The sequence below is a fragment of the Simochromis diagramma genome, unplaced genomic scaffold (assembly GCF_900408965.1).
Source record: "Simochromis diagramma unplaced genomic scaffold, fSimDia1.1 OVJJ01000302.1, whole genome shotgun sequence".
NCBI lineage: Eukaryota > Metazoa > Chordata > Actinopteri > Cichliformes > Cichlidae > Simochromis > Simochromis diagramma.
The window spans coordinates 10,857,039-10,874,410 of NW_024386792.1; the positions used below are offsets into that span (position 1 = coordinate 10,857,039).

Consider the following 17,372-nt stretch of genomic DNA (forward strand, 5'->3'; position numbering starts at 1 on the left):
TGAGTAAACAGGTAGATTAAGGATGGGCTTAGCAGAAGTATTACCAGAGGTGCCAGAGAGAAGAAGGTGTGCAGATGAAGTCAAATGTGGTATTCTGGACAGAAAAATCCTGAACAAGGTTTCCAGACATGGATGAGCAGAAAAGACGGGTAGCTGGGCAGGCAGGCAGGGGTGAAGTAAGGGAATCTCAAACCAAAAGGGGCTGATTATCACCATAATGGTGGAGAATAACCACGCAGTTCAGCACCAGGGTATAATTCATATTAAAACCAAAATTCATATTAAAGATTATTAAAAGATCTGAAATGAAACCTCATATATTTCTACACTGTGTTATGTTCCTGAATTGACTGATATATGTCTTTGCTACACCATGAAGGCAAAACAAAAAAATTCAGATCAAAATGTGAGTCTGGAATCTGTAGGAGTGAGGTAAAGATCAAACTTTTCATTCTGTTTACTAACAGCTACAAGACAAAATGCAAGATATGTATTTTTCAAAGAATCCCCCGTTTACCATTTGGTTGGCAGAAATCTGCACAATGTTGATTCTTAATATAAAACAACACTTTTTTTTTTTCTTGTAATTTTTTTAAGCTATGCTTTAAATTTCCACTTCAGCTTTAACGCATGCCCCATATTTTTGGAAACTCTCACAAGTTGAGGGTGCTCACAAACCACCACCATTGTAGACGATATAGTGAGCAGTAGGCTCACAGGAAAACCACAGAAACAAATGTCTACTCGGACGACAGAATGCAACATGTTTTTGTGAACCCCGTACTTTATTCAATCTTTATTTTTTAATTCTAAAACCAAAAGACAGAACAGATTTCTGATAAGAGGGACACACTCTGTTGTTTCAAGTACAGAAATCACCATCACTATAGACATATTTCGTATTTTTATAACTCTATGCTAAGTGAGTTTGACCAACTCACGACAAAAACGTTACTCTTCAGTTGTTGAATGTTCCACTAAATTTACCAGCTCATAGGTTTTTATGCTGTTTTTGGAAAATCGTGTTTTCGATCATTGCTGTAAGACTGAGCCAAAGCAGTAAATCTACAGGCCATTAAACTAAAAAAAAGAATAACTGAAACATTTTAGTAGTAATAGAAGTAGTTTCGAGTCAGATAAAGTTTACACCTGTTTTCATATGCATCTAGCAACTTGATTTGTTCATTTTTATTGAAGTATGAAGCGGATACACTGGCACACTGAAAATAGTTTGTAACGTGGAGATTTGTGCAAGTGTCACACTAGATCTTGGTAAACCTCCCCCAACCCTCTCCCTGCGTGGCACACAGAAGGTAACCTACAGCTGATAAAACCAAATTGTCACATAGTGATCATTTAATGAACTTAGATGGTCACATAGATGAACTAGAATACACGACATATTACACTGTGTCATTATCTTAATAAAAAATAATCAGTTCTGTTTGTTTGTCTGTTTGTTTTTTAAAATTTTGGTGAAAATTGGGTCAAGAACACACCAGATGTAAAAATCAATAAAAGTTTTTATGGATCGCCTTCAAACTTTACAGTATGCTAGACCTTGGGGTACATGAGTATCTAGGTTGGCTAAGCATTTCACCTTGGCTTTTATTGTTAGTGCCCAAGGTCAAAGTTGACCTTAAATAAAATTTCAAGGATGCATATCAAGTAATATATCATTTTACTGTACAGCAAACTTTTAACCTTTTTAATATGATACTCCATGACATCAGAATGATGCCATAAAAGACTGATGTCAGGATATTGTAATAAAAAAAATCATAGCTCATCAAAATTCGTGTGTACCTCTTGTCCTTTAGGAGAAGATGCAATCCCTGAGTGTTTTTGTTCATGTCTATAATGGCTAAGACTGAAAAGCATGTTGAAAAGCAGTCTGTCATGTTAAAAGAACTTTAATTTTTACATCCAGACCATCACATGACATTGCACTGACACAGTGTAACCACAGAATAGAAGGTTCCACTCCACCACCCGATCGCAAGTTGCATTTCCTTTAGTGGAAAAGTTATGCGTAGGCGATGACATTCGAGAGTCACACCATTCTTACTGTCTTTTAACTGCAGGTAATCATCAAACATGGACAGCCTTCATGTCATTCTTGTCCTTCTTTTAGGTAATATTTTGTACAACTAATTAGATTAGACATTAATATTATAAAACATTAAATGAATGTGTAGACTCTATTTGGAAATCTACATCACATCTTGTACTCAACAATTAGAATTTGTTATTGTGTTTGTATTTCAGGAGGTCATTGGATTTCTGGATCAGTGGTGGATTTGACAGTGACATCAGGACAGAACGTCACTCTAAATTGTGACTGTGAAGCATTACCTGAGGAATATATTGTGTGGTACAGAAATTGTACCCATGAAAATCAGCCTCCTCTTGTTCTGAAACTAAAAGAAGATGCATGGAAAAAACTCAGTGACCGAGCAATTTCAGTGAACTCTCTATTACGCTTCCACTTTAAAAAGAATCAGTCCTCTGGATCCTATGATCTGCTGATCATGAATATTTCTGATTCTGATGAGGGCCTCTATTACTGTGGAACTGAAAAGGAACAGTGGGTAGATGGCACAAGCGTTCAGGTCAGATATGACCACAGATATGCCAGTATCGCAACAAGAATCTTAATCAGTAAGTACTCATGTGTGATTGGGGTTTTTTTTGTTGGTTTGTTATATACAGTGGGGCAAAAAAGTATTTAGTCAGCCACCGATTGTGCAAGTTCCCCCACTTAAAATGATGACAGAGGTCAGTAATTTGCACCAGAGGTACACTTCAACTGTGAGAGACAGAATGTGGAAAAAAAATCCATGAATCCACATGGTAGGATTTGTAAAGAATTTATTCGTAAATTAGGGTGGAAAATAAGTATTTGGTCACCTCAAACAAGGAAAATCTCTGGCTCTCACAGACCTGTAACGTCTTCTGTAAGAAGCTTTTCTGTCCCCCACTCGTTACCTGTATGAATGGCACCTGTTTGAACTCATCATCTGTATAAAAGACACCTGTCCACAGCCTCAAACAGTCAGACTCCAAACTCCGCCATGGCCAAGACCAAAGAGCTTTCGAAGGACACCAGGAAAAGTATTGTAGACCTGCACCAGACTGGGAAGAGTGAATCTACAATAGGCAAGCAGCTTGGTGTGAAAAAATCAACTGTGGGAGCAATCATCAGAAAATGGAAGACATACAAGATCACTGATAATCTCCCTTGATCTGGGGCTCCACGCAAGATCTCATCCCGTGGGGTCAAAATGATGATGAGAACGGTGAGCAAAGATCCCAGAACCACACGGGGGGACCTGGTGAATGACCTGCAGAGAGCTGGGACCAAAGTAACAAAGGTCACCATCAGTAACACACTACAACGGCAGGGAATCAAATCCCGCAGTGCCAGACGTGTTCCGCTGCTGAAGCCAGTGCATGTCCAGGCCCGTCTGAAGTTTGCCAGAGAGCACATGGATGATACAGCAGAGGATTGGGAGAATGTCATGTGGTCAGATGAAACCAAAGTAGAACTTTTTGGTATAAACTCAACTCGTCGTGTTTGGAGGAAGAAGAATACTGAGTTGCATCCCAAGAACACCATACCTACTGTGAAGCATGGGGGTGGAAACTAGGGCTGGGTATCGTCACTGATTTCTAGAATCGATTCAATTCCGATTCACAAGGTCCCGAATCGATTCGATCCACGATTCGATTTGATTCGATTCGATTTGAATCTGGGAAATTTTGACAGTCAGAAATATTATAATTCAGATCAGTACATTTACATATTTTTGTATCTATTAAAAGGAAGCTGACACTCGCAAAACTTTATCAAAGGTGTAAGCATCACAGCAGAGGCCTTTGTGTCAAAGTAGCTGAAGATAAAACACAGAAAAACATGAAGGTGATTTTCCTGGCCTGGGATTTTATAAAAATAATCTGCAGTACATCAAAAACGAAAGAAAACCATTAATCAACACATGAACATTACCTCTGAAGTTACAGCGGTTTTATTAGAGACACGGCTAAGCGTTTTGCATTTTGCTTAATTTTAAAAAGTTTAAATTTGTTCAATATTGAACGGCAGAAATTAGGTTTACTTTTCGGAAGTAAGTAAAAGGGAAAAAAAAACGTCGGCTGACAGCGCTGTAAACAACGGTAGACTTGTGCGTAACAAGCAAGCGAATAATGCAGAAAAGAGAGAGAGAGAGAGCTGTGCATGAAGTGTGATTTTTATCCTGAAAAGTCAGCAAAAGTCAGAGGGAATTCATGACGATGTTTATGTGAAGCGTAGTTTGGATCTTCTTTTGCTGCTGGTTCGGTCAATATTGTTTGGAGAGAAATCAAACTAACAGCCATATGATCAGCGCAAAAAGGGCGTAAACACACAGCGCGGACCCGCGGATCAGAATCAGCGAGATATCGGCTTTCAGCCCCGACCGTCAGCTGAGAAAGGCGACATCTCACTGATTCTGATCCGTGGGTCCGCGCTGTGTGTTTACATCTTTGTGCAGAAGCCGTGTACCTGCTCTCATTTACTGTCTTAGCTGTTTGGTGGTTGTTGAAATTTTGTGATCCTTCACCTGAGATTCTGGCATTTCGGGCAAAATAAATTAATATTAAAAAATCGATTCAGGATTTTAATGAATCGATTTTACGTTATCCAAGCCAGAATCGATTTTAATCGACAAATCGATTATAAAAACCCACCCCTAGTGGAAACATCATGCTATGGGGCTGTTTTTCTGCCAAGGGGACAGGACGACTGATCCGTGTTAAGGACAGAATGAATGGGGCCATGTATCGTGAGATTTTGAGCCAAAACCTCCTTCCATCAGTGAGAACTTTGAAGATGAAACGAGGCTGGGTCTTCCAACATGACAATGATCCAAAACACACCGCCCGGGCAACAAAGGAGTGGCTCCGTAAGAAGCATTTGAAAGTCCTGGAGTGGCCTAGCCAGTCTCCAGACCTCAACCCCATAGACAATCTGTGGCGGGAGTTGAAAGTCCGTGTTGCTCGGCGACAGCCCCAAAACATCACTGCTCTCGAGAAGATCTGCATGGAGGAATGGGCCAAAATACCAGCTACTGTGTGTGCAAACCTGGTAAAGACCTATAGTAAACGTTTGACCTCTGTTATTGCCAACAAAGGTTATGTTACAAAGTATTGAGTTGTATTTTTGTTATTGACCAAATACTTATTTTCCACCCTGATTTACGAATAAATTCTTTACAAATCCTACCATGTGGATTCATGGATTTTTTTTTCACATTCTGTCTCTCACAGTTGAAGTGTACCTCTGGTGCAAATTACTGACCTCTGTCATCATTTTAGGTGGGGGAACTTGCACAATCGGTGGCTGACTAAATACTTTTTTGCCCCACTGTATATGCATACAGTACTGTGAAAAACTTTTATGCAGGTGAGGAAAAATGCTGTAAACAAAGAACGCTTTCAGAAATGGAAGTGTTAATCATTTATTTTCATCAATCCACAAAATGCAGTAAATGAACAAATGAAAGACAAATCTCAATCAAATCAATATTTGGTGTGACCAACTTTAAAACAGCATCAAATCTTCTAGGTAAACTTGCACACAGTTTTTGAAGGAACTCGGCTGGTAGGTTGTTCCAAACATGTTGGAGAACTAACCACAGATCTCCTGTGGATGTTGGCTTCCTCACATCCTTCTGTCTCTTCATACACTCGATGGTGAGATCATGGCTCTGTGGTGGCCATACCGTCACTTCTAGTACTTCTTGTTCTTCTTTAGGCTGAAGATAGTTCTTAATGACTTTGACTGTAGGTTTGGGGACATTGTCCTGCTGAAGTCTGTTTAACAAAGACATTGCTTCTGTGCATTACATCTACTGTATTTAATTCTGACATAAGCAAAAATCTTTACCCATCCCTCATTTTTATTTATTTTTTATTTTGTCCCTGATTTTCAGTGCAACTCTTGGGTAATTTGGCCAGTTCTTTGGTAGAAAGAGCTAAAATTGCTCTTATGATGTTGAAAGTTGCCGACCCCTAGCCTAGGTGAACCATACATGTATCAACTGAAGGGCCAGCTGCATTTCCAGCTGCAAGTCTTGGTGGATTGTTTTTTAACATTTTCTTAAGGAAATCACTTTCAAATGCAGTTCATTTGGTGTAGATAGTGTTTTAGGTCTTCCACTTCTTTTGTCCTGCACTTGTCCAGTTTCCACAAACTTTTAAGTACACACTGCACACCAAGTTTTTGGCTATTGTTTTTGCATCACCTTCTTAGTTAAAAAAATACTCATGTTTAATATCCAGTAAAATACGTAAAGGAAAATAATAAACTGCAAATGATGTTAATATTATTAAACCAGATTTTTTTTCAAATGGGAATGCAAAGGTAAGTCTTGCTGTAAAAAATGCTTCTTAATGTGTTTATAATTTTATTTGCTGGTTTGAAGTGTTTGTATATGCATTATGGTATTACTTTTGTAAATAATAGTCCGTTTAGAGTAGAAAAGACGATAAAGCAGGATATACTTTGGCGTGGGGCTTTCTTGTGATTGAAAGTCATCTTACATGAAGTAAACAGAGCAGTGTGCTTGCCACTTAAGACGTACAATAACTAAAGTCAGTACTAAACTAGATTGCTACACAGTGTTTCTATAATGTGTAAACTAAACACACTATACAAAGCACTATACATAACTGGATTGTAGTAAAAATGTAGATCTAATACACTACATATTTCATGCAGATTCACCTCCCACAAGTCCTTGCCCTGACTCCAGTCCTTGCCCTGACTCCACTCTTCACTCTGACTCCAATACTCGACCTGACTCCACTCCTCGTGCTGTCTACAACAGAACCTGTGGTTCCAGTCTCGTGCCCTGGCTGATGATGTTTACACCAGGATTTTCTATTCTCATTTCATTTTTTTCCTTTATTTTTATTTATCAGTTGTGTCGGAAAACAGGTACTGTATATTTTAATTATTAGAATTTAATTTTTCGAATTGTTTGACTCACCTTCAAACACACACACACACACACACAGTCCTCCACAAAACTATCTACAACCATTAAATGGCAAATTCTTAATGGCACTGTTGCTGCTGAATGCTCCAGTATGATAGTGCATTTTTGTTTATGCAGAAAAAGAACTTCAATTTTTTCAGAACAGACCAGATCACAATAATCAAAGGAGACAGAATGAGGTAAACTTTCTCTTCTTCATTTTCTTATCTACACTTGTTTTTGTTTTTTTATTGCATAAACAGCTGTGTGTGGGTCACTATTCAACAGAGTAATGTAATACACATTATTATCAATTACTTACTATAAGATCATCAATTACTGTACAAAATTACAAAATGATGGATAATTTTTTTTAGCTAGTCATTACAATGTTTTTACATCACATAGCTAACAGTTAACTATATAAACCTTCTGTTACAGTCCCACACATTAACATAATCTCTATCCTAATGGGAATGAACTCAGGTGATTAACTTTTAACAAAAAGAAAAGGAAAGGGAAAAAAAACTTTTAACAAAAAGCTGACAGCGTTAGAAAACAGACCAAATAGAATAGAATAGAATAGATCTTTATTGTCACTGTTACAAGAACAATGAGACACAGTTTTGCACCATGTAGATTTAGATTCGGATTCTTTTAGGATAGGAGAATAAGATAAAATAGACTTAAGTTTCTGCAAAGTTACATAAGTATCTACACAAAAAAAAGGATTGTTGTTGTGGCCTGGGCACAGTTTCAACTCTGTCACCACATGCACGTCTTTTTGTGAAATAAAAATATCCAGTCTCTTTAAAATCTGTAGACTGCTGTACAGTTTATCGTTTCCCACCACATACTCTAAAGTGAGCTCATTATACCACAAATGCAAGGGGGGATAATTACTGATGTGACTCATGTGATTTCTGAATTTATTACAGTTATTCATTACATTACTATACTTGGGAATTGAGAAGAACCAACTCTTCTCAGTAGTTCAGTTCCTTGGAATTCAGTTCACTTCCTTGGAAATTAACTAGTCTGCAGCCTTTATATAGACATTACTTTTAGTTTTAATGCACAAAAGGATGAGAGCAGGAGCAGAAGTGCAAACTGTGTCCAGAACAGAAACAATTGTATTATGCAAATAACATAACTTCAGTGCTTTGAAGCATGCCAACGCTACCTAGTGCTAAGATAGCCAAAATCCCAGAGTAACATTAAAGTTAAATGAGTGCTGACCCCAGCAAAACAGCCAGACCCTGAACTTATATAACAAAGGAAGTGATTAGCAGTCAGACTGAAGCCTCCATTTCTACCCGTTCATGTTTCAACAGAATCAAGTCTGTTTGTGCTTGTTTTCAACTTTGCTATGTGCTGTTAGCTTTGGGTTCATACCTAAAAACTAAGAGAAAGATCAATTGTGTGTCCTTATTAGGACAAGTACTTGTATTGTGTGTGTGTGGGGGGGGGGGCTGTAGCTCGTAGGTTTATATTGTTAAATGACCACTAATATCAGATAATTTCAGGATAAATGCGAATGTAATGTAATAAATTAATTTCATTAATACACTATTTCATTAGAGGAATGACTGCAACACTGATCACAACAAAGAGGGGAAATACTGTACCTGCAACATTCGCAGACATTAGTCCACACAGCATGAGTAACTTGCACAAATGTAATGTCTTTGATATGCTTCTTACTGATGGTGCTGGCTCTCAAAGTGGAGCCGATAAGGAATAAAATTGATAAGTGATATCAATAATGGAATCAGAATTGCTAAATTCTTATCAATTCCCATCCCTAACTATAATGTGATTATAACAGTTTATTAGTTTGTAATACATTACACACAACACTGATAAACACAAATAATGTGTCAGTACTTTTTTAATGACATATGGCATTCAAACAGAACGTCCTTTTTAAAATTCCATATTGTTCTAATGATTGCAGTATTCATTTAAGTAATTACTTAATATCAGAAGAAGTTATGATTCTAAATGTCAAATTGTTTCTCAGGATGAAGATTTGTGTTTAACACAAGTCTGGTTCCAGGCTCAAAATGGACAAAAAAATCTTTAGACGGATTCAAGATGGAGAAAACGCTGTCTTCCACTGAAAATTATATACGTAGTTTGTTTTATTTATTTGTAACTGAACAGAGTTAGTCATTATTGAATTTTAATTTTTAGTTTTAATTGTTCTTTATGTTTTCCTTAAATTGTAGTTTTGGTGACTGTTGCATGTAAATAACTTTAGAAGTAAAACTAACAAAGTATCTAGAAAAAGAGTGATGAATTCTGATGATTTTGTCAGATTTGTGTAAATTACAGCGCTTATTATAGGAAACTAAATTTTTTAAATAAAAAATATCTTTTCATACCCATGGTCTGTTGAATGTCTTTAGAGAGTATACTTCCTTTGCCTTTTTTTAATTGGTGATTTAGACTAATCCTTGAAATTATTTAAACTACTCTCTAAAATTATTATCACTATTTTTTTAGATTTCAATCAGTTTTTGGTTATCTTTTGTGTCTGCGGACACACCACCACAAGCCTCAATATGCAAACATATTTTCACTGTTGTACTTTATAAAGATATTTATGCACAAGCATAACATCTCATACCAAACCAATGTTGTCTTCTAATATTTTCCTTGGCCTTTATTTGGAAATAAATTGCCATGCAAACTATAATTACAAAACATATCATATCAAATCAAAGCAACACAAAGCAGCTCACAGGATTTGGAATATGACGATGTCTGTGATATCAAAAATACATAGATGGTTCATTTCTGAGAGAGATGCAAATGCAAAAGAAGGTAGATGGAACTGAGACAGGGTGAGCACATGGGACAGCAGTCATATCCTGGAAGACCCAGACAAAGTGTGTCAGCAATGCTGATCTTGTTACCCTCTGATAAGCAGTGTTGGGTAAGTTACTTTAAATTAGTAACTTAGTTACATTACTAGTTACTTCTATCAAAAGTAACTCAGTTACTCGTTACTTTCAGAGTAACTAGTTACTAGGGGAAGTAACTTTGGTTTTTCTCAGAATTCTCTTGTTAATGTGTTGCTTCTGTAACTGGATACCCAGCAAGAGTGCCAGTCTTCTAGCTTGCTTACTTGCCACAAGTGCACTGTGCCACCTACCAATAGAAAGGAAAAAATAATGTGCACATTTCCACGAGAGAAATCCCACGCCTGATTCTATCCTAGCCTGCTTTTTACATCCAACACAAAAACTGCAGTCGTGGTGCTTTCGATTGTACTCAGAACTCTGAAATTCTGCCTTCTGAATAGGAAGATGTAGGTAACACCAGACTGAAGATGAGCTGCATACAGAGCTGGACTGGGACAAAAAAATTGTCCCGGGCATTTTGACTAGAGACCGGCCCACCATTATAGGAAAAATTATAAAGCCTTTGAATGAAAATAAACACTGTTGTGACAGTGATGTTCACTGTTCTGATGGTATATATGTATCAATCTATCAATTGTTTGTTGCAAGACTCAGATAATTATTTTTTTAAAAGTGAGACATTTTAAATGAGAATAAGAAAGTATTTCCTTGTGCCCCCCCTTTCCCTTTTAATGCCCTACATGGACCCCTGGCAACACTTTTCTAGACCCGCCCCTGCATAGTTACCAGCTGTCAGTTACTTAGAAAAGGATCCTGGGGTTATTTGTCTCTCAGAAACAGTTCATAACTTCTCTTCAACTCATTCATGTCACCTAAAAGGTAAACCTGTTTCTCCATCACAGCTCTGATGATTCAGTAAGGACATCTCCTGGTTTCATCTTCATGTTTCTCTCTCATCACATATTCAAACCGATATCATGACCAGCAGGTTTACAGCTGTGGCTCCAGCAAACATCAGCTGATACTAGAAATTAATATTAAATAAATTCTAACAACAGCTGATCAAGCTTAAACGTGCTGGTGTTGTTTACCGCAACATCCGCTGGTTTCCTCTTTCTGGCGCAAAGTGGGCGATAAATAAACAAGAGAGAAAAGCCAATCAGCTGATCATTGATCAGTTTCATGATTGAAGTAGAAACAGGAGAGGGAGGGGAGAGGATGAGAGGAGAAGAGGCAGCTGTGCAGCGTAAACACAGAATAACTCCAGCTTTGTGTCTTTTTCATTGTAGCTGAAGTCCGGGACAAACTGTTCCTTTTCACCTCAATACGAAACCCGTAATATTTTCTCTGAATACGAGACGATTCCGTTTTTTACGGGATGGTTGGCAACTCTAATAATTAACCTTATGAACAAAATAAAGTTCAACATCAGTAACATAGCACCACCCAGCTGTATAGAAACTCCGTCATGCTAGCTAGCACGCAGTACGAAAAAGTCAGCATAACGAAAATAAACTCCACCTAAACTTGGTTCATATCTGACCCAGAGAGACTGCAGGTCATAACTTCTTACCTGAAGTTCAGTTCACCTGACACTTGGACCGGCGGCCGCTTTGGGTCTCTCCTCTTGCCTCCCTTTTCCTTCATCCACCTGCTGGCTTCCACCACTTGCTAATGTTATTGAATCTGTGGAAGCTCCGCGATAGCCACCACACGAAGTAACGAATAACGAGCCTATCTAAATCCCAGTAACGAGTAACGCGTTCCCGGTTTTGGCATAATAACTAGTTACCGTGCTCGTTACCACAATAATAACGTAGTTACTGTAACGCGTTACTTAATAACACGTTAGTCCCAACACTGCTGATAAGGGGACATTCTTCAAGACAGAAGGGGTGAAACAACAGTCTCCACCATATTTTCTTCACGGGGTTGGATGCCCTGCTACCCAACCCTGGATTAGCAGAGAGTTGTGGGACTCTCTTTTCCAACACCCTGGCATAGACTTTCCTGGGGCTGATGAGTGTGATCCACTCATAGTTGGGGCACACACTCCAGTCCCCTTTCTTAAAGACAGGAACCACCACCTGGTCTGCTAATTCAGCAGTACTGTCCCTGATTTTCATGAGACACTGTAGAGGCATGTCAACCAAGACAAGGGATAGCGTGAGAAGTTTGGCCATTGGGGTGGGGCTCAGAGTAGAGCCGCTATTTCTCCACATTGAAAGAAGCCCGTTAATTTGATATGGTTTTTCTTTTTACATTAAACAGCCGAACACACACGGCCCCTTTAAATTCTAATTCAATCCATTTGTTTTGACACAGAAATCTGTACTTCATAATATTACACTGACTCTTAGTTGTTATAAGATATCTTTTTAAAAATTCTGTACAACTTCACACGTCTTCCCTTGCACTGTGCTGGTAAGCCATAAGTTCAGAAAAATTACTGTGAATCGAACAGAATTACACTGTAAGCCTAACACACAGATGCCCTTTCAGTGGTCTCTGTTAACAGAGCTGCAGAGCGAGAAATATCTTAAACCAGAGAACAGAGTATGAGTCTGAGGATGAATGTGACATGATATAACTCTTTTCTCTTCTAGCTGTCTTTTTGTATTTGCAATGATTATACTTTAAATTTCCACTTCATCTTCAACTTTAATCTATGAATGGTGCATTTCAAGGGTTCGAGATAACAGAGTTGACAAATCATAACCATAATGTAGACCATCTAGTGAGCAGCAGGCTCACAGGAAAACCACAGAATAAGCATGCCCTCGGACAGCTGACTGCAGCATGCAGAACAACACAATCTGCACACTGGTGGCCTGTTGAATGCTTTCATGCACCCTTCAATTTGTGCATTCTTGACTGATGGCCAGGCTCATAACATACATTACAATAAGAAGTAATGAAAAATGCTTTATTTTCTTCTATATGTTCTTTTCAAATGAGCCAGAAATGAGGAGTCTGAGGTTGAAATACTAATGAATCACAAAATATTTCTTTTGGTAAACACTGAAACGCAACAGTTAAACCTAAATGACAGTTCTGTTATTAGATGCCAGTTTTGTTCCTATTAATAAACTGCCATAACATACTCTGCATGCATATATGGAAAGTGGATTGCTTTAAACCTAAAGCTCAGAAGTGGTTGCTGCGCAAATCACACCCATATATGACCACAGATACACAAAGTATCAGTATAGCATAAGAAAACAGCATAAAAAATAAAAATAGTAAAATTACTCACACTTCTAATCTTCATATAGATTTATAATTTCTTAAACTTTTATCATTTTCATGATGATGCTGATGGAATTTTGTTCACTTCTTTGGAATGTAAGCAAGAAGACTTCAGTGCAAACACTTTAGGAAGATCTACAGTTACTTTCCAATGTTAAGTGACCTCTAGTGGTTGTGTGAGGAAGTCGATGCTGAATGTTTTCAAGAAGTTTGGCATTTAGATCTTTAGCAGCATTATTTGGGATTTAAATATTACATTTATTCTGTTTGCACAATGAATATGTTCTATGGTTACTTTACCAGTAACAATAGTAGAGACCCCTGCTATGTAACAGACCACAAGCATTACAACATGATGCATGTGTGCCAGATATTATCTGCACGATACATTGTCAAAGTTTATAAAGTATAAAGGTTTATTTTCTGGGATTGTCTTGAGACTGGTTGATACATCTGTGTGATAATTTTGGAGAATGTAGTTTGAGGTTCTGTTGAACTGTGTTGCATTTTACAAAGGTATGTTGCTGTTATTTGGCCTACTCTCATTTACATAAATGCGATGGACAGAAACCAAAGATCTGCACCTATCCTGCAATCAAAAGACACTTGGGGACCAAAATATATGAATATATATAAATTCATTGTGTTTTAATTAATAATTTCCCCTACATGATATATTATACAGGATGTGTAAATACATATAAAGCAGTGCTCACTCTTGTGTACTTCTGTGGGATGTTAAACAGAAACTGTCTGTATTATTTAAAAAATAAACAAACATAAATACTTAAGCCACTGGTGCTGCACATGTGATAAAGAAGATGAAAAAGTGCTTTCTGCAAGAGATACCAACACGCATCATTACACCCACGAAATTGGGCCAACAGGAAACCCACAGAGACAAAAAAAAACCTACATCTAGGCTGGTCAAGATGAGTGGCCTGTTGAAGGCGTTGCCTCATTGCTTTTTTGCACTTAAAATATGTTTGTTGACATGAAAAAACCCTAAAACTACAGACAACAGAATGTCCGGTTATGTTACAATAACTTATGCGTTACGTTTGAAAATAGGTCATACTAGTTTTTTTGTGGCAACTCATTTGGTAAACTGATTATCTTTGCATGACTCTTTTTTTAACAATGAAATTCCATTTTTAAAAAATAATATGAATAAAGACATTAGATGAAAAAAAAATTAAAAACACCAATATAATGAATGCTTATCATGTGACTAATTGGCACAATGCAGTTTTTTTTTGCTACAGGTTTTTAGCACATTTGCTAATGTGCAGTCACAGTAGAAACAGAGAGAACAGAGAAAAGAAAAAAACAAGAAAACCTCATTTTGTGTCAGTAATAAATGCAGGGTAACGTTTCTCACTGTTTCTAAAGCTCATCATCACATATAAGTTGGTTGCATAGTTTTATCTGAACATTTGTTTGTAATTATTGTTATTTGTCTCTTTTGGGTTAAAAATCTCACATTTTAGATTCAACTTTAAAAACAAAAATTATATTCTCAATGCTTCATAGCTTCAAATCCTTCATAGCATTCAGATAAATTCTATGACAATGAAGAAAAGTATTTGTGATTATAAAATGTTCATCTTCGAGTCACCATATCTGTTTAGTGGAAGTAACAGTCTCTGTGGTGACTGCAAAATATTTGTTACACAACACATAGTTCTATTGTAAATTAAGTTAGAGTCTATTGCACATTTAGAATCCATTAAATTATTCAGAGAACAACCTTACACTTGTGAATATTGGAAGTTAGAACACTGTTTAAGGATATAATTAAAATGGCATTTATAGATGTGGTGGTAGCTCAGGAGGTAGAGCAGGGCATCTAGGTCATCTAGTAGGTCAATTCAAAGGTTGGTGGCTCGATCGCTGGCTGCTCCAACCTGCATGTCAAAACGTTCTTGAGCAAGATACAAAACCCCCTAGTTGCTTTTTGATACATTTAACAAAGTTTGGTTGGTTACCTTATTAGTTTTGTAAAGACCAACAGGCATTTCAATATCTCCACATTTTGGGATTCTGTTTGTATTCCAGGTGTTGTGTCCTGCATTCATAATTTAATCAGTGGATCAGTGTTGGAAGTGACAGTCAGACCAGAAGCCAATTGTAAAACATCAAATGGAAAATATATAGAGTTTTGCACGAGTTATTATCATGTGAACAAGTTTCTCTTGCTGTGAAACTAAACAGTGACTCATGGAAACAAAGCACTGTAGTCACGGCCTTATTTTTACTTCATTTAGAAACAGCCAAGGCAGGAGGGAAGAAAAAATACAATTACATGACAATATCACTCATGGGAAGGGTCGCCGCTATAAAAATGATGGTTTTGCCAAAAATAAACTATTTATTTTCAATGATCCCCAGTAAGCCATCACAAGATTGGCTCAAATCTCTAGACTCGTATATTTCAAAATTCCTTTGGAAAGATAAACCCCCACATATCAGCTTAAAAACATTACAAAGGACCAAGGACAAAGGAGAAAAAAGAAATTTAAACCCAGTGAAGCTGAATTACAAACACCACAAAGTGTGGTACAATTTTTTCATCTAAAAAACCCCCCAAATTATTGTCTAAAATATACAGAACAATTTCTAAAACAATCAATATCCCTTCCTATTCTCAGATTTGCTTAAAAACCTTTCAATGGATCAGAAATCCCAGTTTGCAATTAATACAATACAAATACTATATAGAGTGCACTATACTGGTCATAGGATGTTCAAGATCGGCTTTACGTCTTGCAACAACTGCTCACACTATCAAGGCAATGCACCGAATAATCCACGCTCTTTGGTTCTGTCCACCAGTTCAGAAGTTTTGGCGCGAGATATGTGAAGACTTATCAAAGTGTCTGAAATGTAACATTCCAGCCTCCCCTTTAGTGTGCTTGCTGGGCAACTTGGATGAGGTCACTACAGAAATAAACAGCCTACAATCCTCATTAACTGGAAAAATAAAAATAATCTTAATTTATATAGTGCTTTTCAAGTCCACTATTCATTCACTCTCACACTGGTGGAGGCAAGCTACAGTTGTAGCCACAGCTGCCCTGGGGCAGACTAACAGAAGCAAGGCTGTCATATTGCGCTATCGGTCACTCACCAGTAGGCAAAGTGTCTTGCACACAACAAGGACACAACAACCGAGACTGTCCGAGCCGGGGCTCGAACCGGCAACCTTCCGATTACAAGACAAATTGCTAACTCTTGAGCCACGATCGCCCCTTAATTCTAACCAATTTAAAAGCCATCTAATACATCACATTAGTCTTGATAAAGCCTCTGCCACCACATTTGATCAATCCCTCTGGGCTCCTTTGATCGCCTTCATCGCCTATTTGGGGTGGGGGGGATCATGGTTTGGTCCTGCCTTTGCTATTGTGGTTGATATGGGGCTAGGAACAGGCTCAGGGTGTCTGGGGATTCCCTAGGGACGTTTTCCCTGGAGGGCCTAACCCGGGGGTTGTTGCCATGACCGGTGGGGAGGCTGTTACATCTCTGCAGGTGGTCTCCTCTCTCCAGGAGCTCACTCTGCAGGTGGGGGAGAGATACTGGAGAGGTGGAGAATGAACTCAACCTGGGTGTCTATTGTCTTGTGTAGTCTGGGAGATGAGTGGATGATGGGGTGGGCGCAGTTTTCTCTGCGGTGGGGTCGGGTGGGCTGCCCCGGACTCTGTGGGGCTGGGCAGTACTGCTGCTGTGGGCCCCGGTCCAGATGGGCCTGGGGGCCCCCTTGCCCTGGTGGGTTCCAGGGTGTGGGGGTGCATACTGGGGTCAGTGGGGGAGCTGGCCCCAGGGAGGGGCCACATGCCCCTCCCTTTTTTCCCTCCCCATCCTCAGCTGCCTCCCTCTTCCCGCTCCACCACACCCACCCACACATGCAGGGCTTGGGGTGCAGGTGTGTCACCAGGGTGCAGGGGAGGCACTCCCCCTCTGTCCCCTTCTGGCCGCCTGTGCCCCAATTTTATTCCACGACCTAGACATCCACATTACTCATACATATAGGGCCTTGGGGGTGGGTACGTTATACAGCATCCAGAGGATGGTCTGTGTATTCAAACCCACCTCTGGCGCTGGTGCCCAACCCTCAATGCATATAGACACTGAGGGTTTTCGGGAGGAGCCGTGCTGCTCTTTGGCAGGAAGCACCATGCCCTCCTGTGTTTTAAATGCACTTTAGTACAACACACAGCAGCACTACATATGA

The 17,372-nt window shown here is 38.6% G+C and overlaps 1 protein-coding gene across 2 annotated transcripts; it reads left to right on the forward strand.

The window, feature by feature from the left end:
• The first annotated feature begins 1,953 nt into the window (after positions 1-1,953).
• Positions 1,954-9,504, forward strand: LOC120729037. 2 transcript variants are annotated; one of them, XM_040024416.1, is made up of 5 exons: positions 1,955-2,134; positions 2,269-2,661; positions 6,761-6,979; positions 7,158-7,219; positions 9,043-9,504. In XM_040024416.1, the coding sequence occupies exons 1-5, from the start codon at positions 2,098-2,100 to the stop codon at positions 9,103-9,105; spliced, it is 774 nt and encodes a 257-aa protein (XP_039880350.1). In that variant the 5' UTR covers positions 1,955-2,097; the 3' UTR covers positions 9,106-9,504. The 2 variants fall into 2 exon arrangements, with proteins under 2 accessions (XP_039880348.1, XP_039880350.1); XM_040024414.1 differs by lacking the exon at positions 9,043-9,504 and having other exon boundaries at positions 1,954-2,134; positions 7,158-8,436.
• Positions 9,505-17,372: the final 7,868 nt, after the last annotated feature.